We start from the raw sequence: 27,499 nt of genomic DNA, 5'->3' as shown, positions 1-27,499 counted from the left end.
ACCTTGTTAAGTGAAAATGCCCTCTTGTGGGGAACACCTGCACTTGTATATCCTGAAATCTGTAATGTGTGATTGCTGAGGTTTAATTCCTACAGAAGGTTGACCAGTGACATCGAAAAAACACCACCTATTCACTCTTCTATAAGTATGAATTTATTTCATAATTAATTTAACTTACATACGGTATCCGACAATTCCTTTGCTTGAAATTTCCTTGCATTAAAATGGAAAACGACAACTTGTGCGTAACCACACATTAGTTGACTAATATATATATATATACAGTGCTATGCATAAGTTTAGACACCCATGCTAAAGTTGACTAAAAAGAGAAATAAAAAATCATCTTTTGGAAATTGAACTTAATGCCTTAATTAAAAAAAATTAGGAAAAATCCAACCTTTAAGGACACCAATTTTCTTTGTGAATGAATAATGTATCGTAAATAAATAAATGTTCTTCCTTAAAATACAGGGTGCATAAGTTTGGGCACCCCTATGTTAAATTCCTATAGAGGCAGGCAGATTTTTATTTTTAAAGGCCAGTTACTTCATGGATCCAGGATACGATGCATCCTGATAAAGTTCCCTTGGCTTTTGGAATTAAAATAGCCCCACATCATCACATAGCCTTCACCATACCTAGAGATTGGCATGGAGTACTTTCCATAAGATCATCTCTCAATACAAATCAAACCAGCTATTAGGCCAATCTCTAGGTATGGTGAAGGCTATGTGATGATGTGGGGCTATTTTAATTCCAAAAGCCAAGGGAACTTTATCAGGATGCATAGTATCCTAGATCCATGAAGTAACTGGCCTTTAAAAATAAAAATCTGCCTGCCTCTATGGGAATTTAACATAGGGGTGCCCAAACTTATGCTATGATGATTTTTTATTTCTCTTTTTAGTCAACTTTAGCATGGGTGTCTAAACTTATGCATAGCACTGTATATATATGAATAAATAATTAAACAAATAGCAATATGACAAATAAATAATAACTTCAATAAATATGCCACATTGAATAAAACTCTTTCATAAATAGGGAATAAATAAGTTGTGCAACACCAGCAAACTATAAATAAGTGAACGTTGAACTATTATTGAAAGCAATTTCCCTGTTGAACTCATGAATATAAAATGATATGTTTTCCTAAACAAGGCTTCACATTAGCAGAAACTGATTCTACATAATCTGTCTGTCCGATCGTCTGGTTCAGAGCTCTTGGTGAAGGTTTCCATGCTCTGGCTTTTTGCTTTGCCCGTCTGGATGCCATGAGACCAGGCGCTGGTAGCGCTCCTGCCGCTGCTGGTCAGGGTCGATGTTCACCCACACACTTCCTGTCCATTTAAAGCCCCGAGTGACTAAGCAGTCGCCATGCAGAGAGAATTCATCCAGCTCTCCAACCCAACCTGACGGAAATACGTGAAGAAGAACAATGGTGAGTTCATTAATATTCTTTATGCATACGCTACAATCAGAGCTGGGAGGTAACTGATCACATGTAATCAGATTCCAAAAAATAAGTACTTGTAATTAGATTATATTGCGTTTTAAAATACTCATAATCAGACTACAGGTTCTTTTTTTGCATATTATTTTCACAATAACAATATATTATTCATAATTTATTGAATCTCCCTAATTCCTCCTTTTCATATTTGAAATGTTCTTTCTAAAATCGCCTACTGCTCATATACACATATACAAAGTCTTCCAGTTTCGTGGACATTCACACAGAGATCAGTTATTAGTCAGGTGCTACACAGCATTTGACCACTGGATTAAAAAAATCATTTCAGCTTTAAGAAGTGTTTCAACATTGTATCAACTACTGATGGACACATTCATTTTTATTTGAATTATCACACAATTGGTTATTTTACCATGCATTACCGGTCCTTTGGAAGGCGTTTGGTTTCAAATAAACATTTTAATAATTAAATATCACATTTGCATGTTCATGTTTCTCTGACATTGATTATGGTCACATGAGATGCAGGTAAACAAATATTTTGTTTTGGTAAGCGTCTTATTTTTATTGATTTTAAAATTATTTTAATTTAACATTTATGATTTTTTAAAATTAATTAGCTTTTCATTAAACTCATAAACCCCCTGCAGTTTGTTCTAGGCTTGCTGCGATAGACGGTGTTGACGGTGATACCGCTGTTAAGCCGCAACACCGGTTACCTCATTTGCCCACCGTGGCACAACCCCCCCCATCGGCTTGTTGATTTTTTTTATAGTAATAAAAATTATTTAGTTCAGTTAGAGGAACAGACACTACAATTAAAAACTGAATGCGGCTGCTCAATGCAGCGTGCCAAACAACCTCACATCACAGATCAGATTTCATTTATCACGTGAGGAGGGTGAGGTGAGATTGAGAAAATGATAGCGGATGATTTAACAAGATGCAAAAGCACCCGTTTGACAATATTTAGGATTTTGAAAAGCCTGTTGACTTTTGCTATTTTGGAATTTTTTTAAACATTAATTTCCTATTTAATTGGTTTCACAGTGTTTGCTGATTTTTACTTTGTTTAGCCTAAACTTTGTGTAATTTATTTATTTTATTTGACTTCAAGGTGTTTGCCGTGCCTCCAAGCTTTCTTATTCGTTTTGCTAATAAACCTTCTACGTTTGGTTCCATAGTGTTTACTTATTTTCAGTTTTGTATACCTATTTAAACTTAGTGCAAGTTATTTGTTATTTTATATTAGGCATAGCCTATAGCATGTTGTTGTTGCTTGAATTGCCACTAATTCGAAAATGCGCAAGGTGCTTTTAAAAGATATTTAAAAGCGAAGGAAAGTGAGGATAAGAGGGACGAAATGTAATGTTCATCGCACTTCATGTTGCTAATGACAACAAATACTAACTAACTAAAACTAACTAACTACAAATTACTAACTACAATTTTTGTCATTTAATTTGGAATCAGTAAAGGATTACAATTTGTAAGTAGTCTACCCAGCTCTGATAACAATAATAATAAAAACAAATTACACTCGGTTTCATAGACAAGGCTTAAGCCTAGTCCTAGACTAAAATGTAAATCTGAGCTGTTTCAACTGAAAGAAACTTGCACTGACTGATCTTAAAACATGTCAGTGCCTTTGTTTTATCTCAAGATGAACACCGGTAATGCTTTTTTCTAAGGCATGTTTATAAAAATATATTAAATGTCTTAACTGAACTATGGCTTAATCCTGGCTTAGGCTAAGCCTTGTCTATGAAACCGGGCCATATAGTCACAAATACAGGAAATGGAGATATATGAAAAAGAGAAACTCACCATTGCCATCTGAGAGGTGGTTATACCACAGCAGAGCGGTTCCAGCTACAGGTTTGACCTTCAGATTACCTTTATCACAGTACTGCTGAGACAGATCACCTAAGACCTTAAACAAACACACACACACAAGTGAAGCTGTAATAACGTCAAGTGCCTAAGATAGCATAATTCAAAACCTTCTTCCTGTTGCTGCCTGGTTGCCATGCAAACAGAGCTCACCTCCCCCTGTTGCCATAGAAACAGGAAATGGCTCACCTCCTCCTCGTATGTCCTGTTGTCAGCCACAGGAAAACTGGTCTCTCCACCTCCATCCGCCGAGTTCAGATGCAGCAAGACCGTCAGATACCTGCGATTCAGGTCAGATACAGTCTTTTTATTATGGCGTAACATTTTTAAGAGTTAAACAGATTTCAGATGTCTTATACAGTAGATGTACCTGCATGCGCCCTGCTTGGAGGCGGAGTTATTAGCTGCCAGGTGTGTGTGGGCGCAGCTGCTGTCGTGATTGGTGAGACTGCTGTCGTGGTGGGCGTGGCTGTAGCCACCTTGCTCGTAACGGACGACTTCCATTGGCTCGCTGAGATCGACCAATGAGGACGGCAGTCGCGTTAAACGGGTCACTCTGGAGAAAAATAAAATAAAATAAATAGTTTGTCTATGCTTTTATCTGCATCTCTTAAACTGGCTCTACTTTGTACAATGTCTAGTATTTTTTTATATAACAGATATACTTTGTCCATACAATGAAAGTCAATGTGCAGTCCAAAACAAAACAAAAAAACGGGAAAAAAAATAAATAAATTAACAAACAAAACAAAACATTCCAACTTCTTTGTCCATGAATATCAAGAAGTCCAAAACCAAACAAAACAAAGAGAAAAAGAACAAAACAAAATAGTTAAACTGTTTTGCTTATAAAAACAAAGTCAAAAAGGAAGGCCTTTGTTTATTCTTTTGAGAGGTGATCTAAATATTTGCGACTGGGAAACATTGACAGGCTTGTGCTGCAGTTTTGCCCTCCAAGTCTTCGAGCCGGTCATGTGACTGAAAACTATCAATTGAAGCCAGACTGCCAAAAACACAGCTTTTGGAATGTTCCTATCTATGATGTAATAGTGTGGCTAAGCACCGCCTCCACAGAAGATCATCAACGGCTGCTTCTACATCGCTGCCTGTTTAGCCCCGCCCACTGATTCACACATTTAGTGTAAATAATGAGAGAGACGCACGCGTAGGTCTACGTAGAAACCAAATGATAAAGACGGCTCGGGGGACAAGACGCTGTGTAGTGCCAAGCTGCAGAAAAACAGTGTTTGCTTTCAGGCCCGTAGCCAGCTATGATGTCAATTTTTTATGTTCAAAAATAAAATTTGTTCTCTGAATGACTAATTTGCAGTTTCCTCTTATGAATGTCTGCATGGCATGTATAATTCAGTTTAGACAGTTTGCAAAAAGTTTTAGCGTCCATGGTATGAAAATGATCGCTGCGAGATGCTCGCAGAGTGAACGAGTCTTGAGAAGGCGCGGGCTCCATATCCAGCTATTATAAGCGTCTTTGGATTTGTCTTTTTCACTTAATTTGACACTTTAGAAAGTTAATAAAATGGGAAGTTGCAGTTTAGGGTCAGTGATATCTTCATCTTATTTTAAATAATTTCTGTTTATTTTTCGTTTTGTTTTAATAGCAATATCAGGCAACCCTGCATCACCGGCACTTAAACTGACAGTAATCAAAAAATCCCATGGACATGTTATTGCTAAGAGGATACGACATTCGGTAAGGGAAACAAAAAATAAATCATGATATTATCTGTCAGAAACGTTATCAATGCTGTCAAAAAAACAGTAGCATTTAACAACAGTACACAGATCTGTAGAACAAGCAGAATGAATTTTCACAAAGTCATGCTAAAACATTCATAAGAGCACTAGACAAAGTTATCATCCATACAGCAATGATTATTAATGAAAACTATAACAGTAATATGTATTGTTGCATGAATAATAAGCAACTGATAAAATTACCCACCCCATAGTAAAGTATTAACACATTTTGATGCCATAAATGGGATATGATTTAAAAATGATCATCCATCTAAAACAGAGAAAATATCTTTGACAAATCACAAACATCTACATGCATGTCTCTTTTAAAGTGTTTACAGTGTATATAATGAGATGTATTTGTAGGGGTTATTATAGCACAATTCTTTAACACCCAGACCGCGTCAGTAAGAACGTTGTCCTTTGTTCATTTCATTTGACAGCGGATTCGTTTACAAACAAAGGCACAATTCGACACGGGATTTTCAGAAAGATTAAAACTAAAAGACGATGCTGTGCCGACTATATTGGATCCGATGTTGCACCACAGGAGTGTGAGTAACTGTTTTCATTACATGGTCACTATTGCTTTGTCTCTTCTTACAGATCGCTTGATATGTAATGAGTTATTTATGCGTTTTTGACCTAAATCATAGCAGTGTCCATCTGTGAAGGAAGTAGGCTGTCAAACATACACAACTGTTAGCCAATCATAGCAGTGGGCGTTTACTTCCAAGTCTACAATCCTCCACGCCTATTCAAACAGAGCGTTTAGATGAGGGCAAAATATGACTGATCGGCCGGCCGATTAATCTGCCGATTTTTGTCATTTTTAAATTAATCGGTATCGGCCAATTGTGCTGAAAATTAGGCCGATTAATATACAGGCGCGTCTGTAAGCAACACGTGACGCTGCCTCTTGCGGCAAGGAGATTGCATATAAGCACGGGTACCAAAACCTCGTAACGAGCAGAGCGGCTAAACTATTATTGTAGCCTGCATTGTATCGATAAGCTCCGATGTTATCAATTCTGTTTCTGTACTGGAGAATTTCTCTATTTTGGCATTCAAATACATCACGAATACGGAAACATTTGATTTTGTGTCGAATGAGAGACCCAACGGTGGTTTCAGTTTCGTTTTAGCCTAAATTAATTCGTTTTGGCTTGTCGTTTATAGCTAGCTTCTTATATTTTTAATTCTTGTTCTTTTCTAAATACTGTTAATTGAAAGAATTTGTTGTGGAGTGAGGGGAACTAAAATAGCCTAGCTTTGTTTACAGTGTTTATTATAATGTTTGTAAACATTTCGCGTCGGCATTAGGCCTATTTCTGAACGAAATAATAAAATGCGACTTATACACGACTTTTTTCTCTCTCTCTCTCTCTCTCTCTCTCTCTCTCCATGCAACACACCTTTTGAAATATTTTGATTTAAAAATATGACTTTTAAACCCGTTTAACTGATTATATTAATCGGTCAAAATTCTTACGGTCGGTTAACGGTTAATATGAACATCCCTGTGAAAGCAGTGGTGAGTTTCCAAAGAACTGCGACACGCTGTCACGTGGATTATGGAGCTCTCATCTCCGCACTGTCAATATGTTTGAAATTACATTTTTAATTCTCATAAGCATACAACATTAGTGAATATTACAAAAGATGAGCAAATATGGAATTTAACCCAATAAAAAAAAGTTCAGACTCAGAACAAGTGTTCAAGTGAAGTTCAGGTGTTGTATAGTTTTGTTCACTTCAGACCAAATATTAAGAAATGCTGCTGGGTGCTATACTGTGTAACACTACTCTTTTTATTATATAATTTATTTCATTTATGTAAGTTTTTGTGCACAAAAAAAACAACTTTTTTTCCTAGATTTTTTATTACCTGTTGTGTATTTATTATTTAACGTATACATTATTTTTAATTTAAATTATACAAGTGCACTGATTGGAGAGGCTTGTTTTGTTTAATAAATGTTTAATTTAAGCAATTTTATGTATCACTTTACTTCTTATTGCTTGACTTAGATTTTATGAGATGAAAAAAAAAAGAAAATCGGCCAAACATATCGGCCCAAAAAAAATCGGCATCATATATCGGTCATCGGCTGCCCTGATTTCTAAATATCGACATCGGCCAGAGAAAAGCCCATATTGGTCGACCTCTACAGCAAATAGCCTATTACTTCTAAATTATGTTTTTTGATGTAAAAATCTTGATAACATTATAAGTGGACCTCAGATACCAATACCAACTAAAAAACAAAGTCAATAAGGAGTCCAAAACAAAACAAATTGTTCCACTGCAGAAAGACAGCCGTACAGGATTGGAATGATATGAAGGTGAGTAAATAATGTCAGTATTTTAATTTCAGTGTAAACTATCTCTTTAAGTGCCTTGCTCAAGTGCATGATTATAAGCCCTGAGCTTTAAGCACTACTCCGCCCATCAGAGCCTTACCTGTTTCTGATGTTCTTCAGCAGGTGGTGTGTGCCCTCTCCGAGGTAAAGTCGAGTGTGTGTGCTTCTCTGCCTGACCTTGGCATGTCCGTCCAAACCTTGGTCAGCGGCGCTGTACTGCAACACTCCTCCACTGACACTCTTAAACTCCTGCAGAGACAAAACTCCTGCAAACACACACCACTCGAAATCAGCTATATCTTCCATGTATCATTAAGAAAGTTAATGCATCTATTTGACCATTTAAAGCAGAAAGTCATGAAGAAAATGTGGGTGGTGCAATGCCAGTATATTGTGAGAGATATATGGTGGCTAAGATGTTCTGAATATTTTTAACACATGTAGCATGTTCTAAATGGTTTCCTTCAGGTCCAGGTCAACTGAGCCCATTTGCAAGTCTCTATGATATTCTGGTCTCTATATCTGGCTTGGATTCCTCCTTCATTGCTAGTCTTTGGGATTTGTCAACAAGTCTCGTGATTTGAGGTATCCTTCTCGTATGTGGCACAAATCAAAAATGATGCAGGACAAGTTAAATTTACTATTTAGGTTTAGGGATGTGCTTAAATCCTCTACCTTAGGTATGTGCAACAGCAGATGCTCACCTCAAAACACCACAAGTAAAGCTGTTGATGGCAGTGTTACAATGAGCTAGGCGAGAAAAACATGAATAGCATTTTTCAGTTTTTTCTCCTTTATTCACGGGTCAGTGAGTCTTCACTCTTTCCCCTCCGGAACCGAACCACAGCGGGACGCTCTCCAGACAATAGAGCAGGGGGACCGGAAGAGGGGACACTACCTCAGCGAGACCGTATGCGACCGGATGTGTGTGTGTGTGTAACCCTCATATTAATGAGACTTTAATGAGTGACAATGGGATCCATCCGGAAGCTGCTAGAAAACACTGCATGTTGTGTCATTGTGTCAGACACACCACTCTCTCTCTCTCTCTCACACACACACTTAACTTACCAGAAGGGTTGGTCTCAAGCCCGGTGTGGATTTTCCGTAAATTGTATGAGCTCAGCCAAGATCCATCAGTTGAATGGGACAGACTCAGTATCTGCAGCAGAACAGATGCTTTTAATTCTGGGAATATTAATTTTATTACTGTTTCTATCTCTCGGCTCACTCAGTATTCCCAAGAATAGAATTCTGCCATCATTTCCTCACTCTCTTAATGTTCTGTATTGTAACGGTATTATTTTCTGACGTGGAACAAAAATGAGTTATTAAACTTTCAAAGAAGCACTAAAACTGCCATGTTTTTGAAGAAAATATACAATGTATTTATATACACCGAATGTAGGGGTGTGTGATATTGACAAAAATAATATCTCTGTATTTTTAGAGATTTTGTTGATAACTATAGTTAAACAATATTTTGGTGCTGGTAATTTGGCTGGTTTAGGCCTGTTACGGATAAATAAATAGAACACAAAAACCGCCAGTAGGTGGCGGCAAGTCCATCTTAATGAATGATTCATTGAATCATTCATTCAAATGATTTGTTCAAAGCAGCTGATTCATTAAGAAACAAAGCAAGTGACTGACTTTCGGAAGGGCTCATCGCTATGCCCCAGGGGTCTCCAACACGTTGCTCGCGAGCTACTTTGGTCTGATTGGAGGTAGCTCGCCAAGACATACTTGACATATCGGCCGTGAGGTTATTTTCATTATCCTGTTTCGTATTTTAATTATCATTAAAGGTGCAATAGGAGATCTTGGAAAATGCTAACTTTAGCCTGATAGCACTGAAAGCGAATGTCCCACCCTCCCTGCAATCGCCGTCCAAAGCCACGCCCCCTGAACGCACATACGCTCAAAATGCAGAATACCAGAGACAACATTAAATTACTACAATAGGCTACATCATTAACATAATGATTGCTATCAGGATGTGAAGAGACCTTCAACCAGAATAACAAAAAATGTTTCTGAAGACAATCACCTATTGCACCTTTAAGCCCGTAATTTGATTATCACGATTTGAAAAACTTACAGTAAATACTGTTCTGCTTTAATCAAAGTTATTAAATCTCACCCAGACACAATACGCAGAGTAGTTTCGTTTTGTGTGAAAACATGACTGAAAGCAGACTGCTGAGGGAAATTATATGAAAGAATGTATGATTCAGTTATTTGTTGAATGCACGAAACCGACTGTCTATCTTCCTTCCATGTAATGCGTAATGAAGCAGTGTTTAGAAGCGTTCATAGGCGCCACCTGCTGTCCAACTGTGGATTTACAAATTCATTCAGTCTGCCTGCCATTTTTTGTTCAGACCAATGTGAAAATCTTACAAATTTATTGTTGAAATCTTAACCGGTCGATGGAAAATAGCCTACCTTGTTATCAGAAGTGTTGAGATAAAAAATAATTTTCCATTCTGACTCATAAAAGAAAGATAAAAAAAGATTTAAAAAGCTGAAATGTTAGAATTTTATTTGAAAAAATGGTCAAAACTTAATTTGAACATGTAGTACATGTCAGTAGATAACATGTTATGAATATTTTATGTTAGTTTAAATCCGGTCATCATTTTTTTATGCAAACAAAAAGTGCATAGTGCTGCTAACTAATGAAACACTGAAGTGTTGCTCTGACACACAGATGTTCTGCTCCAGCTTTGATTGCAACTTCTTTTCGATGACGAAATGTAAAATGTAAAAATTAAAAAAAATTATATCGAAGCCACTGAACTGATACATTTAAGTGGCAGCATTATAACGACTGTCTGACCTCCTCTCTCTGCAGAAGGCCGTCCTGGTTGAGGTCGAGCAGGCTGAAGAGCTCGTCTTGAGTGAGCTGCTCCTCCTGGCTGTCCGGGACCGTGAGGAGAGAGCTGTGGGTCAGGCCCTTCAGCTGGGCCAGCTGCATCACCACGCTGCTCTCCTCCACACTCAGGAATCCTGGGATCTCTGAAACACACGTCAACATGCCAATGTCAGTCTGCATACTGCATATACACCTATATATCCTATACTGCATAATACAGTGACGTGCAAAGTTTGGGAACCCCTTGCAGAATCTGTGAAAATGTGAATAATTTTAACAAAATAAGAGAGATCATGCAAAATGGCTATTTTTTATTTAGTACTGTCCTGAATAAGATATTTAACATAAAAGATGTTTACATATAGTCCACAAGACAAAAAAACTGCTAAAATAACACCCTTCAAAAGTTTGTGAACCCTTGGTTCTTAATACTGTGTGTGGTTACCTGGATGACCCACGACTGTTTTTTGTTTTGTGATGGTTGTTCATGAGTCCCTTGTTTGTTCTGAACAGTTAAACTGAGCACTGTTCTTCAGAAAAATCCTCCAGGTCCTGCATATTCTTCAGTTTCCCAGCATATTTTGCATATTTGAACCCTTTCCAGCAGTAACTGTATGATTTTGAGATCCATCTTTTCACAATGAGGACAATTGAGGGACTCAAACACAACTATTAAAAAAGGTTCAAACATTCACTGATGCTCCTGAAGGAAACACGATGCATTAAGAGCCGGGGGGTGAAAACTTTTTGAATTTGAAGATTGGTAGAAGTTGGTAGTAAAAAACAGTACTTGTCAGTCTGAGTCCAGTTGCATAAACACACCTACGGTTAAGACGGTTTACCTTAAGAACTAGTTTGACCAGCTAGTGGTTAGCCAAGGGCAATCGGTCTTACTTTTCGGATTCAAATTAGACTAATTTTCTGTTTTATGTAAATGACTTGAGTAATGACCAGTTACAGAAAAACAATTAGATGAGTAACTTCTATGACTAGTCTAATCAGTTTATGCAACAGGCCACAGACGTTTGGGCTAAATCTCACCATCTTAAAGATTTGAAAGTTGTATGCTTAAATGCTTGAAATTTGTTTTGTAAATGTAAGCATATGAAAATATTTACAAAGCAAGTATATTAATATAGGAAAATGTTTTTGGAGATAATAAGCAAATAAATAAAAAATAACATATTTATAAATACTCTTTGTAAATAAATAAATGATTTTCCCCCATAAATATAATTTGCAAATAAGTGTTTTTATAAATATTAATATGCAATTAAAAGGGTTTATATAAATATTGTTTGCAATAAATATTTGTAATATTGTTTGAAAATAAATAACTAAATATTTTTATAACTATTATTTTCAAATATAAATATTTTATAAATATTGATCTGCAATTAAATAAATATTTATATAGATATTATTTGCAAATAAACAGATTTTATACATATTATTTGAAGATAAATACATGTTTTATAAATATTATTTACAAATTAATAATATATATTTGAAATATTAATATGCAATTAAATAAATATTTCTATAGATATTATTTGCAAATAAACTGATGATGTTATAAATATTATTTGAAGATAAATACATATTTTATAAATATTATTTACAAACAAACGAACATATATGCTCTTTGTTTTGGTTTACTATACAATACTTCGAAAAATAATTTTTAAAATAATAATAATAATAAAGAATGAGTGGGTGGGTGTATCCAAATGTTTGACTAGTACTGTATATATTAAGACTGGTTTAATCTGGGTAATGGACACATTTTTAAATGACTAAGATTAGAGCAGAGGCCATTAAGTTGGAAAATATAATAAACTGCGCCCATCCCCCTCTTTGAGACTCATGGTATTGCCTGACCCATTGAGAGTGCTAATGAGACTGTGCCATTAAAGTGGTCTGGCGGGGGCAATAATAATAATAATAATAATTCATTACATTTATATAGCGCTTTTCTGCTTTTTCTAAGCACTCAAAGCGCTCTACATTGTGAGGGGTGGTGTCTCTCAATAGTTTCTCTGGGATGGGTGAGAGTGCTCAGTGATTTAGATCATCATCATTATCTACCACTGTTATTGTTCAGCATCATTCAAATGCAGACAATGCATAAAACATATATACACACACAGAGACGCTCGCTCTTCATAAAACTCTTCCGCATGGTTTGTCTGCGAGAGATGCGGTCTCTCTAATTCATTAGATGGGAAGAGGGGAAAGAAAGGGTCCTGGGAATGAAGTGGACAGGAAGTGAGGGCCATTTTTGGGGTAGACTGTGTAGTGCTCCCAGCAGGGGAAGAAAAACTCCTGAGCATCACACACGCACAGACGCTGCTCCAGCCCTCTCACACTTACACACTTCCTTTTACACACACCTGTCACAGCCAAGCCTTTCTAGAGCTTTACACTTTCACTGGCTGACCGTTCTCAAAATATCTATCTATCTATCTATCTATCTATCTATCTATCTATCTATCTATCTGCACTGTAAAAAATAAAAAGTTGAGAAAACTTCAGCAGATTTTTTAGTTCTCAACCTTTTATTTTTTACAGTGTATCTATTCATTTATCTAACATCTATCTGTTAGTTTATCTATCCATTAATTTACCTAACATCTATGAATCCATCTATCTAGAAATGTATATATCCATTTATCTATCTATATTGAAAAGCATCAATCAATTTATACATCTAACTATCTATCAAACATCTATCTTGAAATGGATCTATCCATTTATATATCTAACTATTTACCATCTTTCTATCAATCTATATCTATCTGTCTTGCAATTTATATGTTTATCTAACCATCTGTCTATCTAGAAATGTATCTATCCATCTATTTATATACCTAACATCCATCTATCTATCTGCATCTAGCGTGTGTGTGTGTGTGTGAACACACTCTGACTCGTGGGTAATCTGTTGTGTTGTATTATCATAATCACACTCCTCAGGAAAGAAGAGAGGAAAAGGAAGTGTGTGTAGCTCACTGTTCATCATCTCCAGCAGAGAAATGGAAGGGTCAGCACCTCACACACAGTCACACATACACACCCTCCCTGACCAATCCACTCTCACGTCCTGCAGAGTCCCGCCCGCTCCCAGATGGGCCTCAGGCAGTGGTGTATAAATACACCTATTACTGATTTACCCTGACACTACCTTACACTGATCCTCCAGCTCTCTGACGCTCTCTGGACTATGATGCTGACAGCTTCTGCTCTACTGCTGCTCCTGCTTGGCCCTGGCATCGGTGCCGTGCCCAGCGGACTCTGGGAACACCAGGGATCCTCTCGTTGTGTGCCCATCCCAAGCAACATGGCCCTCTGCCAGGGTCTGGGCTACAACAGCATGCGGATGCCCAACTTGCTGGGACATGAATCTCCAGCTGAAGCGGTGCAGCAGAGCACCAGCTGGCTGCCGCTCCTCACCCGAGAGTGCCACCCGCACGCCCGCATCTTCCTGTGCTCGCTCTTCGCTCCTGTCTGCCTTGAGAGGTAAGACTTCCTTATAATAGACTGACTCTCAGGAATAAAAAAAAAATTATAATTAAATATAATAAATATTTTTCTTTATTTTTTTAAGATTTTTACCTGCCTTTTCACACTTGTGTTTCTGGTCAGAAATGACTGTCCTACAAAAAATTGCTTATAAATCTCTCTATTATGCTATATTGTGACCAAATCTTTTAAAAATTGATTTTTGATTTTTTAAAAATTAAAAATTTAATTTCTTGTCATCTTGTTTTCTTCCAGTCATTTTTCATGTTTTGTATTTATTTTTGGAAACTGATTGATCACAGGCCTCATTGATCTGAGCTTATGCACGTTTTTGAATGAATAGTGCCAGAATAAACCACAAATACTGTTCCCCCCCATGGTTTTCACTCAATCTGAGGTGCATAAACTCAGATCAGTGAGCCTTATGACCAATCATTTTCAAAAATAATTACAAAACCGGTGTTGACTGAAAGAAAACAAGTTGACAAAAAAAATGTAATCCAACATTTGGTCACAATATAGCAAAATGTGAGATTTACATCTTATTTTTAAAAGGCCATTTTTGATCAGAAACAAAAAAATGTGATTTTCAGCAACTAACAAGGGTAAATTTAATTTAAAAATATAAAATAAAATATGTATTTAAAACGTGGTCTACTGGTAAAAAAAAATAAAAAATTCTAAATTTAATATATATACACACACACACTCACACACACTCACACACACACTCACACACACACAATGGTTTTCTGCATCAAATCATAACAAAGCTCTTAACAGTGAGTGAATTGTAATGTTTCTCTCATGGCTTTGCCTCTGGCCTTTCAGGATCATTTCACCATGCAGGAGTCTGTGTGTCTCGGTACGGGACAGCTGCGCCCCCATCATGAACTGCTACGGTTACGCCTGGCCTAGAATACTACAGTGCGACCAGTTTCCCAAAGATCACCTAATGTGCATTTCCTCAGTTGCGCATATGCAAAACGGCACCAGCAATGACGGCCAAGGTAAACGTTTACATTTACTCATTTAGCAGACACTTTTATCCAAAGCGACTTACAAATGAGGACATCTTTCTTTTTTAACATACATACTTTGTCAAAGCAATGCAGACAAACAATGCTGGGTTTTCTCTGTCAAACTGATTTTTGTGGTTGGTTTCAGTGGTGCCGCGTGCGAGCTGCACAGACTGTGAGCTGGAGGAGGCCACGTCACCCAAAGACCTGCTCGACCTCTTCTGTAAAAGTGACTTTGGTAAGAAACTCTACTTTTTGCTTATTCGCAACAACCGTAAATTATTAATGCTGAAACTCCCTGCTCATGTCTGTCTTTCTCTCTCTCTCTCTGCTAGTGGTTAAAGTGCGTCTATCCAAGCTGAACTCCAGTAGTCCTGTCCTGACGATGTTCTCCCTGGGCTCTCGGCTGGAGGTCCTAAAGCACGGCCCGCTGCTGGGAGGGGAAATGAGGAGCCGTCTGACACTGTGGCTGGAGCAGGACGCCACCTGTGTGGGCAACCTGACCCGCAACCATCCGGACGGGGGGACCTTCCTCCTGACGGGCACTGTGACGGGCAAGAGACTGCTGGTCACGAAAGCGTTCAGCTGGGGAAAACGCCAGAAGCACCTCAACCAAGCAGCACGCAAGTGGAAAAGCCACCGGTGTAGAGGGTAGAGCTTCAGAAAACATACCTCAGAGTGTGCATAATGTTGTAAATAATAGAAGAGCCTTGTACTATATTTTTAAATCTGAAGATATTAAACTTTTCTTAAACGACAGTCTATGTGTCCTTTTCCTGTCATAAATTTCAGGGTCACTTTTACATCCGTAATTAATGACTCGAACCCAAAACACAGAGTTATATAAAAACTAATCTCTACAGATGAAATTGGAAACTCACCAAACAGCAGTGGCTTCAAGCTGAGGGTGCGCATGTTATGGGTCCGGTCAGGAACCAGAGAAACTCTTTGCACATGTCCAACCTGAGCAGAAAAGATATAACTTTACACACACACAGAATCAGAGCAGCAGTACTCCATGAAAACAGTGCCTTAAGGGATGGAATCAAGCTAACATCAACTTTTATGTCATTAAAGGCATATATTAAACTTAACACAATTTATAAACACGATTATTTAAATTCTAGATTGTAATACATTGCCTTTTTTAGACTTGTGTTGTAATTGTTAACTAAAATACAACTTTTACCATTAAAAATTGTTTAATTTGTTTAAATAAAGCTGAAATAATACAAAATGTGAATATTAAAATCATAAATAGCTCTCTCTCTCTTGGATGGCTCCCTTTCTTGTCAGGGGCCACAATATTAAATAACAAAAAAATAAAAAATTGAAATGTTTCCTTAATTAGTGAAATAAAATAAGCCTGTGTTGTAGTACCAAAATATATCAAATCAAATCTGAAATAAAGTCAAAGCTACATTGATATAGCTTTAGAGTTTTACCAATAATAGACTGTAAACCTGATATAATTTTACCATAAAAGTTTCTCGCCTATTAAATAGCCACAGAAGCTAGAATGATCAAAAACAAACCAAGACGAAAACTGAAAAATATAAATAAATAAATGCTATTAAAACAGCAATGCCCCCAGTGGTATGCATATCATAAAAATGTGAACAGTTTGAAAAAATGCTTAAATTGCATAAAAATGTATTTAATGTTTTATTGATTTCTTTGTCTCCAGCCTTATTGTAATGTTTTGAATACAAATGTTTTTCTACATTTCAGAGTGGAGGTGGTGATGGGGGATACATTATTAATTATTTTAAACATGCACAAAATTTTAAATCTCCATGTTTTCTATTAGTATTACAACTGGTAGTGTACTAGGTTGTAAGATCAACTCACCTTTATTTATAAAGCGCTTTTAACAATACAGATTGTGTCAAAGCACTTAACAGTATCAGATTGGAGGATAGAGTGTCAGTAATGTATAAAAATAAGATTAAACACTCAATTTTCAGTTAAGGCATTTCATTATTGAGTTCAGAGATGTCTAGCTCAGTTTAGTTTAAATAGTATCAAATTGACGATAATCACTAGAAATGAAGTGTCCCCAACTGAGCAAGCGCAAGGAACCAAAACTCCCTCTTTGTACTTGACATTAATTTACACAGTTCAGGGCTAAGCTGTATATTCCTATATAATACTTTAATTTGTAACAAATATAGGGATGTTATATAAAAATTTAAGACAGTGTAAAAAAATAAATAAATAAAAACAAATGAAAAAAAAAAAAAAACACCCTGCTTTCTCATTTTTTTCTTATTTTCCTAATAAGATAGAAACATCTATGATATCAGAATAACAGTGCATGTACCCTAATGCCCTCCAGGCGCGGCAGATGGAAGGAGAGCTCGGGGCTCAGGTTTGCTGAGGATGGGGTTTGGTGGTGCTCTGTAGGCATGGGTCGAGGGGCACTAGCACTCTTCTCCAGGGGTACATCCTGCTCCCCAGACCCCGTGTTATAGTGCACATAAAGCAGCAAAGCTATGATGTTTATTATATAGAGGTGGAAGAAGGCCATGACCACCACGAAGTACGCCCTGGAGCAGACGCTGCTCTTCTGGATGTGGAGTCGCTCGCGGCCGCCTGGGTGTCGCAGTGGAGGGGGGAAGTGATGGAAGTCCCCCTCGAGTCCAGGCAGACGGTCCTCATACTCACCCATCTCCTAAATCACTGCTCCGCCGAGCATTGCCCTGGTCAGCCCAGGCTTACAGCCAGCTGCTCACAGCCCTGAGGTAACACACACATAGCGGTTCAGATATGGGCCACTCGTTTATAAAAATGGTGCATCGTGTCGGTGATGAGGATCAGTGCAGGAATGCCTTCAGATTTAGGACGATGTCAGCTGCTTCACAGCGCTCGTATAATCCAGTGAGCGATCAAATCTGAGCAGTCATACACATAACAGATGAACTAGACCAATAAAAGCGAGGAAAACGCACGAGTCCTTTATAAACGAAGAAGGAAAATAAAAGCAGCGTCTGTTATTTGCCTACAAGCGACGCGAAGCTCATTTCAAAATAAAAGCTTGGAAGGTTTGTGTTGTTTTTTGTTGAAAAAATAACTAGATTTTGCGTATTTTTTATTATACACAAATACTGATAATTACCTACAGTAATTGATGAATACCGATGAGAGTATTATTATTAAGAATTTATTTAAATGGCCTTCGTAATAATTACAGTCTGAATATATATATATATATATATATATATATATATATATATATATATATATAGCAACACTATTTTTTCTTAATTATTGGAGTACATTTTATAAGAAAATGTAATTTTAAAGAGTGCTGTCAAATGATTAATCGCATACAAAATAAAAGTTTTTGTTTACATAATATATGTGAGTGTACTGTGTATATTTATTATGTATAAATAAATACAAACACATGCATATATATATATATATATATGCATTTAAGAAAAATATGTTATATTTATATATTAAATATGTTTATATAATACATTTTTATAATGTTTTGATTGCTTCTAATGCCCTCATCTGCTAAATGAATAAATACAAATGTAAATGATATGAATATAAATATAAACATGTAAATATTTTCAAAATATATACTGTATGTGTGTCTTTATATATACACACATTACACACGCACATATTGTGTAAACAAAAACTAATTTAAACCATTTTAATTCAGTGTGTTACTTCCCATTTCTTTGTAAATATTTGTGAAATTATTTATGGATTATGTAGTGCATCCATACATAATGCATGTTTTTATGCTGCATACAAGTGCAAAAACATACATTTAAGGGTAAACATTAAACAAACGAATAAATAAGCTAAATGAAAATAAATTAAATCATAAATGTGATTTTTGTGAATGTGAAAAATAATGAAAACCAATACATTTATAAATAAACAAATCACTGATAAGCCAAAGAAAGCAAGCTAAACCTCAACAATAGAATCATTAATAGCATCATAAATAAATAAAATCTAATATCTTTTTGTTTTAAGAATTCTTCACATTTTTATTACAAGTTAAACAAAACGATTTAAGAATTAAGTGAGTCTAATAAAAAATGTTGGAGAGTTGGAAGTGAGCTTTTATTTGTGGATAAAAATTTAGCAAAACATACAAAATGAGATACTTTATTAATAGTTAAAGACGTTGATGAGGATGCATGAAGTAAAGTGAAGGATTTTGCATCATTTTGCATCAAGGGTTCAACCGGAAGCTCTAGAATAGTCCGGCGACTGGAGGGGCGTGGTTTGAGGCTCCGCCCACCGCGCTCCAGTCACAGCAGAACACAGTCAAACCCCGGGAGAACATACCAGAAACCCCGACCAGACTCACACACACAGCCGCCAAAGTCATGTAAGTCTGCGCTTTCTGTGGAAAATATCTGTTCTGATGTATGCGACATACAGGTCGTCAGTGAAACAAACCTGAATCATTGTGTAGACTGTGAAGCTTAGCGCTAGCCAGCATTAGCTACTTCTGCACGACTCATTCACTCCTAGTCGATAAATTATCCGGTAACGTAGTGGAAATATCATCAGATTTATTAAACACTAAATCTAAGTGCATTACGTTCAGAAATCTGTACTATTAGTTGAAATGTGTGTAATGTAAAAGTAAGCTAGCTCGTTACTTCTAGCTAGCCTGTATCAGGTGTTAGCATGTTGCGTCTTGCTACCCATCTGTGTTCATAAACGCGCATATCTTTATAAAATTTAGTTTTTTTTTTTGTATCGACAAACTCGCTCAAATCGTTGTTAATGTGACGGAGTTTATCGGTTTGTTTTATGGTTGAATGAATCGCGAGAATGAGCGCGCCTCGTGCACGTGCTTCAGGGCCAGAATGAATGAGCTACTATAACACACACATTACCCCTTTAAGAAGACACAGGTTACGTCTAAACCTCTCATCAAAAGTCTGTTTTTTTATTTTTATGCCAGACATTCATAGGACTCAGATTGTTATATCAAAAAGTCATGTGATCATTGATTAAAAATGATGAATTATTACTAGTTGGGTATTTCACATCAGTTAATTAATTTGGTTCTATGGGCATGGACAGTATGAGGATTAAGTTTATTATGCAGATGGCATTTAATACATTTCTAAATTAATATTCCACTGTTGTGAAGTGTTCACTGGTTTCAGGGTGAAATGGTGAGTCACTCAGTACAGCATGGGGAGTTTGATGCACCATCTTTTAGGAAAGGAGCAGGAACAGAGGCAGCAGGTTGAAGCGGTGGTGTGTCTCAGATGTCCATGCCACCTGCTCTTTACACACTTTCTTATTTGTTGACTGAATTGAGTTTTCTTTGCCTCACCTACTAGTAGTGAACATGTTTGACACTCAATATTTAAATTAGTGGTTGACTTAAGGATTTTATAAGGACAATGCTGATATTAGAGAATGCAGTTTTTAATGATAAATATTTTGTCAAGAATATTAATGTAACCATGTGGAAGATTAATGAAAGATTAGGCCTATTCATAAAATATTTGTAATCTGTAATGGTTTTAAAATCCCTTATGCTCAAAGACATTTATTAGATCAAAAATACAATTAAAATGCTATTTTGCAAGACATTGTCTACCCAATTATTTTCTGAGAACTTAATAGAAATATTTATACAAAAATGTCAATCTATGTCAGTGCCGTTCAAATTTTGCAAGTCAGTAAGTCTCTCACCAAGATGCATTTATTTGATGAGAAAATACGGGAAAAACAGTAAAAATTGTGAAATTATTATCAGTTGAAATAACTATTTTCTGTTTTAAAATATTTAAAAAAGTAATTTATTCCTGTGATCCTTGTGATTACTCCAGTCTTCAGTGTCACACGCGTCTAATATTCTGATTTGCTTCTCAAGAAACATTTCTTATCAATGATGAAAACAGTTGAGCCGCTTCGTTTTTTTGTGGAAACCATGATAGATTTTATTCCTCAGGATTCTTTGATGAATAGAAAGTACTTTTTTTTTTTTTTTTTACATTATAAATGTCTTTGCTGTCACTTTTGATCATTTTAATGTGTTATTGCTGAATATAATTAATTTCTATAAAAAAATCTTATCTCAAATGTTTGATTATATTATACAGTGTAGTGATTGCAAATTAGAGATGCTCAGAATTGCAACTTAAATTAACACAATATTTGTTTAGATATATGGGGAAAACAGTGTCTTTGACAATAAATGGGGAAAAGCATGATATTTTATAACCTTAAATGATCAAATATCAGCTGATTGGTCAACATAATATTCTATTCAGTATTTCAGTGATCCTATTTAAATTATATCCACATATAAAATTGTGTAAATTATCCTATGCTTTAATTCATATACAAATTTCCCTCATCAGGCATCCAGCAGCTGCTAAGTGGTACGACAGACGGGACTGTGTCTTCATTGAGTTTTTGGTGGAGGACAGCAAAGATGTGAAAGTAAATTTTGAAAAGTCCAAATTTGGTTTCAGGTATGTTGCTGTAACTTTAATCATCTATGTAAAACACAAAAGGCTTTTTATTGTCATTTTCTCAGATTGTATGCTGTAGCATGAGAACTTTGTGGCTCAGCTAATGCTGTCTTCTGCTCTCTTTCAGCTGTCTCAGTGGGATGGATAACATGAAGTACTCAAATGAAATTGACCTTTTTGAATCCATCGATCAAGATGTGAGTTTAGCACACAGTTGAGAGAGCCCGTTTCAGATTACCCCCAGTGGTAACTTACATTTTGTGTAATGTTTTACTTTTTATTCTCAGGGATCCAAACACAGGCGTACAGACCGGTCGATCTTGTGCTGTTTACGGAAGGCGGTGTCAGGGAAATCCTGGCCCAGGTTAACGAAAGACAAAGCAAAGGCAAGTTTTGTTCCCTATTTATTGTCACTGCAGTATTTACAGTTATCACAGTCATTATTTGATTAAGGACTATGTCAGATATCTTGACAATTTGAGCTCTTCTACTTTGAATTTTCTTTACCCCCCAAAACTGAAAATATGCCTCTAGATAAGTACATTAATCCGAATCCTTCTAACTATGCAAGTGCAATTTTGTGCATTATTGTTGCATAATTAGTTAGTTATGAAATTCAAGTACACACTGCATTCTCAGTGCTGCCACAAGAGGCGCTATAGTGTAAATTGTGTCTTCCATGGCTGGCTTTCTGAAGAGAATCTTGTTGAGCAAGTCTAGAAGTAACACACATGTGCTTGCATATTTTTCTGGGTTTTAAAATTAAATCGTAAACCTAGCAGTGGTTTGTGGCATCGTAAGTTGTTTGGCAATGTATCTAGTTAACTGTTAGCTTTCCCATATAACCTGTTATATAAAATAATTCTCAGCTTATCGTATCAGCCAGTGCATCCGTACCACAGAGAAGGGTTCAATCATTCATATGCTAAAAAGCAACACTTAATAATGTCTCATGTCAATGCAAGTTTGTTTTTCGGTGCATGTTTTATAAGGTTTCAAAGTTGTGTCCCCACTTTCTGTAATACCGTCAGACATTATTAAAATTGAACAAAATCAGGGGCAGCTGTCACTCTAAAGGACCCCCTTGCCACAATCCTCCTCTGCAGAGTACATCAGGCTCAGACAAGCTTTATAAACAATAACATACTCACAGTTTGTGTTCGTTTTAATACAGTAATTGGTTGATTCTATGTATTTGATAGTTAAAAAGACTACAAATTCAGGTTTTCGTCACCTCCGTGAGATGAATATTTTGATATTTCATAATATTTTATATTTGTTGTGGAATTGTTGGTCACGTGTGAAAGTGTAATCTGTCTGCTAACATGAGAATGTTTTGAAATGTTAAAAACATCTTGAATGCTGTTAAAGATAACGTTGAAATTATATTACACAGTCCAAGGTAAAAAGCACTTAAAAAAGAGAAAAGTTGGGAGGTTGCATCGAAGCATAGCTTAGTACATATAAGATACAAAAATGTAGTTAAATTTGTCTGAGCACAAAGTTTGATTTTTTCAATTCTGCACCCTGTTTTGTCCCACTTCTCAAGAATGACTGATACGTGTTTTTTTTTTTTTGTCTCACTTGAATTTTGTCTACAGCTCAACTGGCTTAGTGTTGACTTCAACAACTGGAAAGACTGGGAGGATGATTCAGATGAAGATTTGTCCAACTATGATCGCTTTTCAGAGGTTAGTACTTTTTAGTTTTAAAAATAACTATAATTCACCCTCCCGGCAGTATCGCCTACTATTATGGGAATTTGTGAAGAATACGTCTGTAATCATTGTGGTGTACTGAGCTGCTTTGTTGGTTTTAGATGATGGGCAACATGGGAGGAGAAGATGATTTACCTGACCTAGATGGAGCAGATGATGTAAGATTTTAAGTTTATTCATATGTATAATAAAGTTTAGTTTAATGGGATAGTTCATCCAAATCTTTCACTCAACCTCATTATTCCAATCACATGCATTTCCTATAAGAGGTGGAGCCTAACACAATGGAACAGAACAGAGGTCTCAACACACTTTTGATAGATGTTTTTAACTTGAAAGGGGATGAATTTAGAAACAAGCATTTACTGTGCTGACAGTCTAAAATGCTGACATCAGGCTAAAACAGCTGCATCTCTAAATTGATCCTCTTCAAAGCACAGTAAATCGTAAAACTAACACAAAGTATCACTATAGTGACCCATTCCTGCCTTAAAACATGTAACGTCATTTTCCTGCTATTTAATGACTCGCTGTTGATTTAATGTTTTTCAGGAATCAGCTGATAGTGATGATGAAAGTAAGTTTTCCTCTTTTTTTTTTTTTTTTTTTCTAGCTTTTATGTTCAGAGCCATTGCTGTTTTAAAGGGATGGTTCGACCCAAAAATGTCTTTACATCCTTTACTTACTTTTAAAAATTCTCTCATAACTTTTGTCCACCTATTGAAATCATTTAATCAAATTTCAAGCCAAAAGGTACCCAAAAAACAATCCATATGAATCAAGGGGTTTGAAATCTTTTAAAGAAACATAATCGGTTTCTATAATAAATATTTAATTTATTCAAATAAATACCGATCAACAAAAGAGCACTTTAAATATGGTCAACAGAAACCCAGCTGTGCTTGCTTGATGCTTGAGAACAAACCTCACTGGTTCTTGCATGTTTGAGCTGCACGATTCATGTAGATTATGTATTTTTTTTATCTTAAATATTGCTTACCTAGACTTACAATGGATGGACACAAAATTTGAAGTATTTGTTCTTGCGTTTTGAAGATGTACAAAGATCTCATGGTTTTGAAAGGCAGTGAGGTTGAGTAAATGACAGAATTTCTATTTTTGGGTGACCTGTCCCTTTAAGTGTTTTTGTATTGTTTTGACTCATTATGCTGAAAAACATTATTGAAAATGGTTTACTGTCCTTCTTGATTTTCCAAAGTTGTATGACTGTTTCCGTTTGAATACAGAGGTGAATTTATGAATCATTTATAATGTCCTTGCAAACTCCAAAAAGAAACAAAAGCACAATTGAAAGGTTAAATGAACGCTCCACTTTCTTTGGAAATAGGCTCATTTTCCAACTCCCCAAGAGTTAAACAGTTGAGTTTTACCGTTTTTGAATCCATTCAGCCGATCTCCAGGCCTGGCGGTAGCACTTTTAGCTTAGCTTAGCATAATAATCAAGGAACTTTGCTGCTGTAGTTTTAAATAGGAAAAATATCTAAACTCTTTGGTCATTTTTGAGCGAGATGCTAATGGTCTAATCCGATTCAATGATCTATGCTAAGCTAAAAGTGCTACCGCCAGACCCGGAGATCGTCTGAATGGATTCAAAAATGGTAAAACTCAACTGTTTAACTCTTGGGGAGTTGGAAAATGAGCCTATTTCCAAAAAAAGTGGAGTGTTCCTTTAAACTCTGGTCCTCATTCATTGTAACTTTAAGAAAAGCAACCAGTGCATAATAGATTTTTTCTCCTATTGTTTTACTGAAGAAACTTATATAAGGCGGAACAACAAAAGAGAGTAAAATTGACAGATTATTATACTTAAGATATTTGGTGTTTTTCTCCAGAAATGCCAGATCTGGAATAATTGACTGGCACATTGTGGACAGACGGAGGAGAGGGGGGGATAACATAATGAAAAGAGGAAGCTGTCACCTAAATGCTACTTGATCTGAAAGAGAGTAAAGCTGGATTGAGTGAGACCGTTGAGTTCATAAGCATCACCTCCGTCTCAGTGGCTGCACTCCAGAAGATCGTCATAAACCTCTGTTGGGAGTTATTATGCATATTGTCGTACAGAGCTTCGTTGTCCCTCTCCTTATGACCAGTCCTGGCTCTTTTTTTTTGGTTTGTTTTGTTTTAATCTGTACTAAAAACATGTATACTTAAACTGTTTGGAAAAACTGCACTGTGTTTGTATTTTTTCAACCGAAAAGCAATAGATGTGATGGAAAGTTTCTTTTTTTTATTGTAAGGCATCGAAATTAAAATGAAAAGTGAAACTTTACAGAGGTGCAGAGAGTGTTTGTGTCTTGCAAATCCTGTGATTAAAGCATAAGAATGATTATGGACTTTGGAAACTAAGTTCCAGTTATTAGACATAAGACTCACTGCCCTAATATACTTTTTTTCATGTGTCTCTTGAGGGTGGTACCAGATTGGTTGGATGTTGATATTTTCTAAATCTACAAAAATGATTAATTTCCCCAAAGTCTATATTAGCACTGTATTTGTTATTGGACCATTAATGTCTTTCATATTGTGACTCCAGTATGATATATGATGTCTTCAAATGTAAAAGATGGGAAACAGAAAGGTACTATATGTTTCCAATCAAATCTAAAACAAAAGACCAAATAAGTTTGCATTATCAAAATTAGGTGCTAGACAGGGCTATGTTTGTGCATATTGCTGGTTGACTCCTATCAATGTTTTCAAAAGAAAAAAGCTTTTGATTTTGAAAAATGCTTTCGATCATATTTCTAATAAACTACTCAATGCTTACCTTTTCATTTTCTCTGCTGAACAGTTAAATTGATAGTTCACCCAATAATGAAAACGGCCAGCATTTACAACCGTTTCAATCCAAACTTGAGTAACAAAAAAAAAAAAAGGTGAAAAATGTGTCTTTCTATACAATGGAAGTCAAGCGGGTCCACTCACTGTTGTTTTTCAGAATATATTTTGCCTTTCATAGGAAAAAAAGTACATTATACCGGTTTGAAACTATGTGAGAGTGATAGATGATGACAAGTTCAATTTTAGGTGAACTGTCCAATATTTAAATGAGTTTGTTTCTTCATTGGAACAGATTTGGAGAAATTTAGCATTACATCACTTGCTCAGAAAATGGATCCTCTGCAGTGAATGGGTACCGTCAGAATGAGTCATAAAAACATCACAATCCACAACACGACTCCAGTGCAGTGAAAAGCTGTCTTTGTAATAAACAAATCCATCATTGATGGACTGGAGTCCTGTTGTGGATTATCGTGATGTTTTTATGACTCATTCTGACGGCACCCATTCACTGCAGAGGATTCATTGGTGAGCAAGTGATGTACAGGTACATCTCAAAAAATTTGAATATCGTGAAAAAGTTAACTTGTTTCAAAAAGTGAAACTTTCATATATTTTAGATTCATTACATGTAGAGTAAAATATTTCAAAAGTTTTTTTGTTTTAATGAATAGAGCTTACAGCTCATGAAAGTAAAAAATCAGTCTCTCAAAATATTAGAATATTTATATTTGAGTTTCAATTAATGACCATCTCAACAGTATAAATTCAGGGTATCTCTTGTTCTTTGAAACCACAATAATGGGGAAGACTGCTGACTTGACAATGATCCAGAAGACGAACATTGATGCCCTCCACAAAGAGGGTAAGTCACAGAGGGTCATTACTGAAAGGTGTGGCTGTTCACAGAGTGCTGTATCAAAGCATATTAAATGCAAAGTTGACTGGAAGGAAGAATTTGGGTAGGAAAAGGTGCACAAGCAACAGGGATGACAGCAAGCTTGAGAATACTGTCAAGCAAAGCTGATTCAAACACTTGGGAGAGCTTCACAAGGAGTGGACTGAAGCTGGAGTCAGTGTATCAAGAGTCTCCACGCTCAGACGTCTTCAGGAAAAGGGCTACCAATCCACTTCTGAACCAGAAACAACGTCAGAACCTTCTTACCTGGGCTGAAAAAGAACTGGACTGTTGCTCAGTGGTCCAAAGTCCTCTTTTCAGATGAAAGTAAATTTTGCATTTCATTTGGAAATCAAGGTCCCAGAGTCTGGAGGAAGAGTGGAGAGGCACAGAATCCATGTTGCTTGAAGTCCAGTGTGAAGTTTCCACAGTCAGTGATGATTTGGGCTGCCATGTCATCTGCTGGTGTTGGTCCACTGTGTTTTCTGAAGACCACAGTCAGCCATCTACCAGGAAATTTTAGAGCACTTCATGCTTCCTTCTGCTGACAAGCTTTATGGAGATGCTGATTTCATTTTCCAGCAGGACTTGGCACCTGCCCACACTGCCAAAGGTAGCAAAAGCTGGTTCAATGACCATGGTGTTACTGTGCTTGATTGGCCAGCAAACTCGCCTGACCTGAACCCCA

General features: G+C 36.3%; 3 protein-coding genes across 3 annotated transcripts; 2 read left to right on the top strand and 1 right to left on the bottom strand.

Moving 5' to 3' along the window:
* Positions 1-907: 907 nt before the first annotated feature.
* Positions 908-17,932, bottom strand: LOC306860333 (transmembrane prolyl 4-hydroxylase-like). The gene is made up of 9 exons (XM_079401981.1): positions 17,235-17,932; positions 15,793-15,874; positions 10,335-10,513; positions 8,564-8,654; positions 7,593-7,758; positions 3,741-3,926; positions 3,560-3,650; positions 3,305-3,410; positions 908-1,415 (listed from the first exon to the last, which is right to left on the bottom strand). The coding sequence occupies exons 1-9, from the start codon at positions 17,580-17,582 to the stop codon at positions 1,219-1,221; spliced, it is 1,446 nt and encodes a 481-aa protein (XP_079258107.1). The 5' UTR covers positions 17,583-17,932; the 3' UTR covers positions 908-1,218.
* On the top strand, positions 13,594-15,566 carry LOC306860335 (secreted frizzled-related protein 5-like; the record flags this gene model as incomplete). The annotated part of the gene is made up of 4 exons (XM_079401983.1): positions 13,594-13,889; positions 14,724-14,902; positions 15,060-15,149; positions 15,247-15,566. The coding sequence occupies 4 exons, from the start codon at positions 13,594-13,596 to the stop codon at positions 15,564-15,566; spliced, it is 885 nt and encodes a 294-aa protein (XP_079258109.1).
* Positions 17,499-25,991, top strand: LOC306860336 (prostaglandin E synthase 3-like). The gene is made up of 9 exons (XM_079401984.1): positions 17,499-17,655; positions 19,121-19,274; positions 21,277-21,390; positions 21,518-21,587; positions 21,678-21,776; positions 22,992-23,081; positions 23,210-23,266; positions 23,661-23,685; positions 24,962-25,991. Coding segments are annotated over exons 2-9 (477 nt in total). The 5' UTR covers positions 17,499-17,655; positions 19,121-19,272; the 3' UTR covers positions 24,982-25,991.
* Positions 25,992-27,499: the final 1,508 nt, after the last annotated feature.

This window comes from Barbus barbus (genome assembly GCF_936440315.1).
Source record: "Barbus barbus genome assembly, chromosome: 41".
Taxonomy (NCBI): domain Eukaryota; kingdom Metazoa; phylum Chordata; class Actinopteri; order Cypriniformes; family Cyprinidae; genus Barbus; species Barbus barbus.
This window is presented reverse-complemented; position numbering and strand designations above follow the sequence as displayed.

Excerpts from the sequence above, each read along its gene's own strand:
- LOC306860333 (XM_079401981.1), bottom strand. The coding sequence starts at position 17,582 with ATGGGTGAGTATGAGGACCGTCTGCCTGGACTCGAGGGGGACTTCCAT. Across the intron at positions 8,655-10,334 it reads GCCTTCTGCAGAGAGAGGAG|ATACTGAGTCTGTCCCATTC; the intron begins GTCAGACAGTCG and ends GTTCTGCTGCAG. Across the intron at positions 3,411-3,559 it reads ACAGGACATACGAGGAGGAG|GTCTTAGGTGATCTGTCTCA; the intron begins GTGAGCCATTTC and ends TGTTTGTTTAAG.
- LOC306860336 (XM_079401984.1), top strand. Across the intron at positions 23,082-23,209 it reads ACTATGATCGCTTTTCAGAG|ATGATGGGCAACATGGGAGG; the intron begins GTTAGTACTTTT and ends TGTTGGTTTTAG. Across the intron at positions 23,267-23,660 it reads ACCTAGATGGAGCAGATGAT|GAATCAGCTGATAGTGATGA; the intron begins GTAAGATTTTAA and ends AATGTTTTTCAG.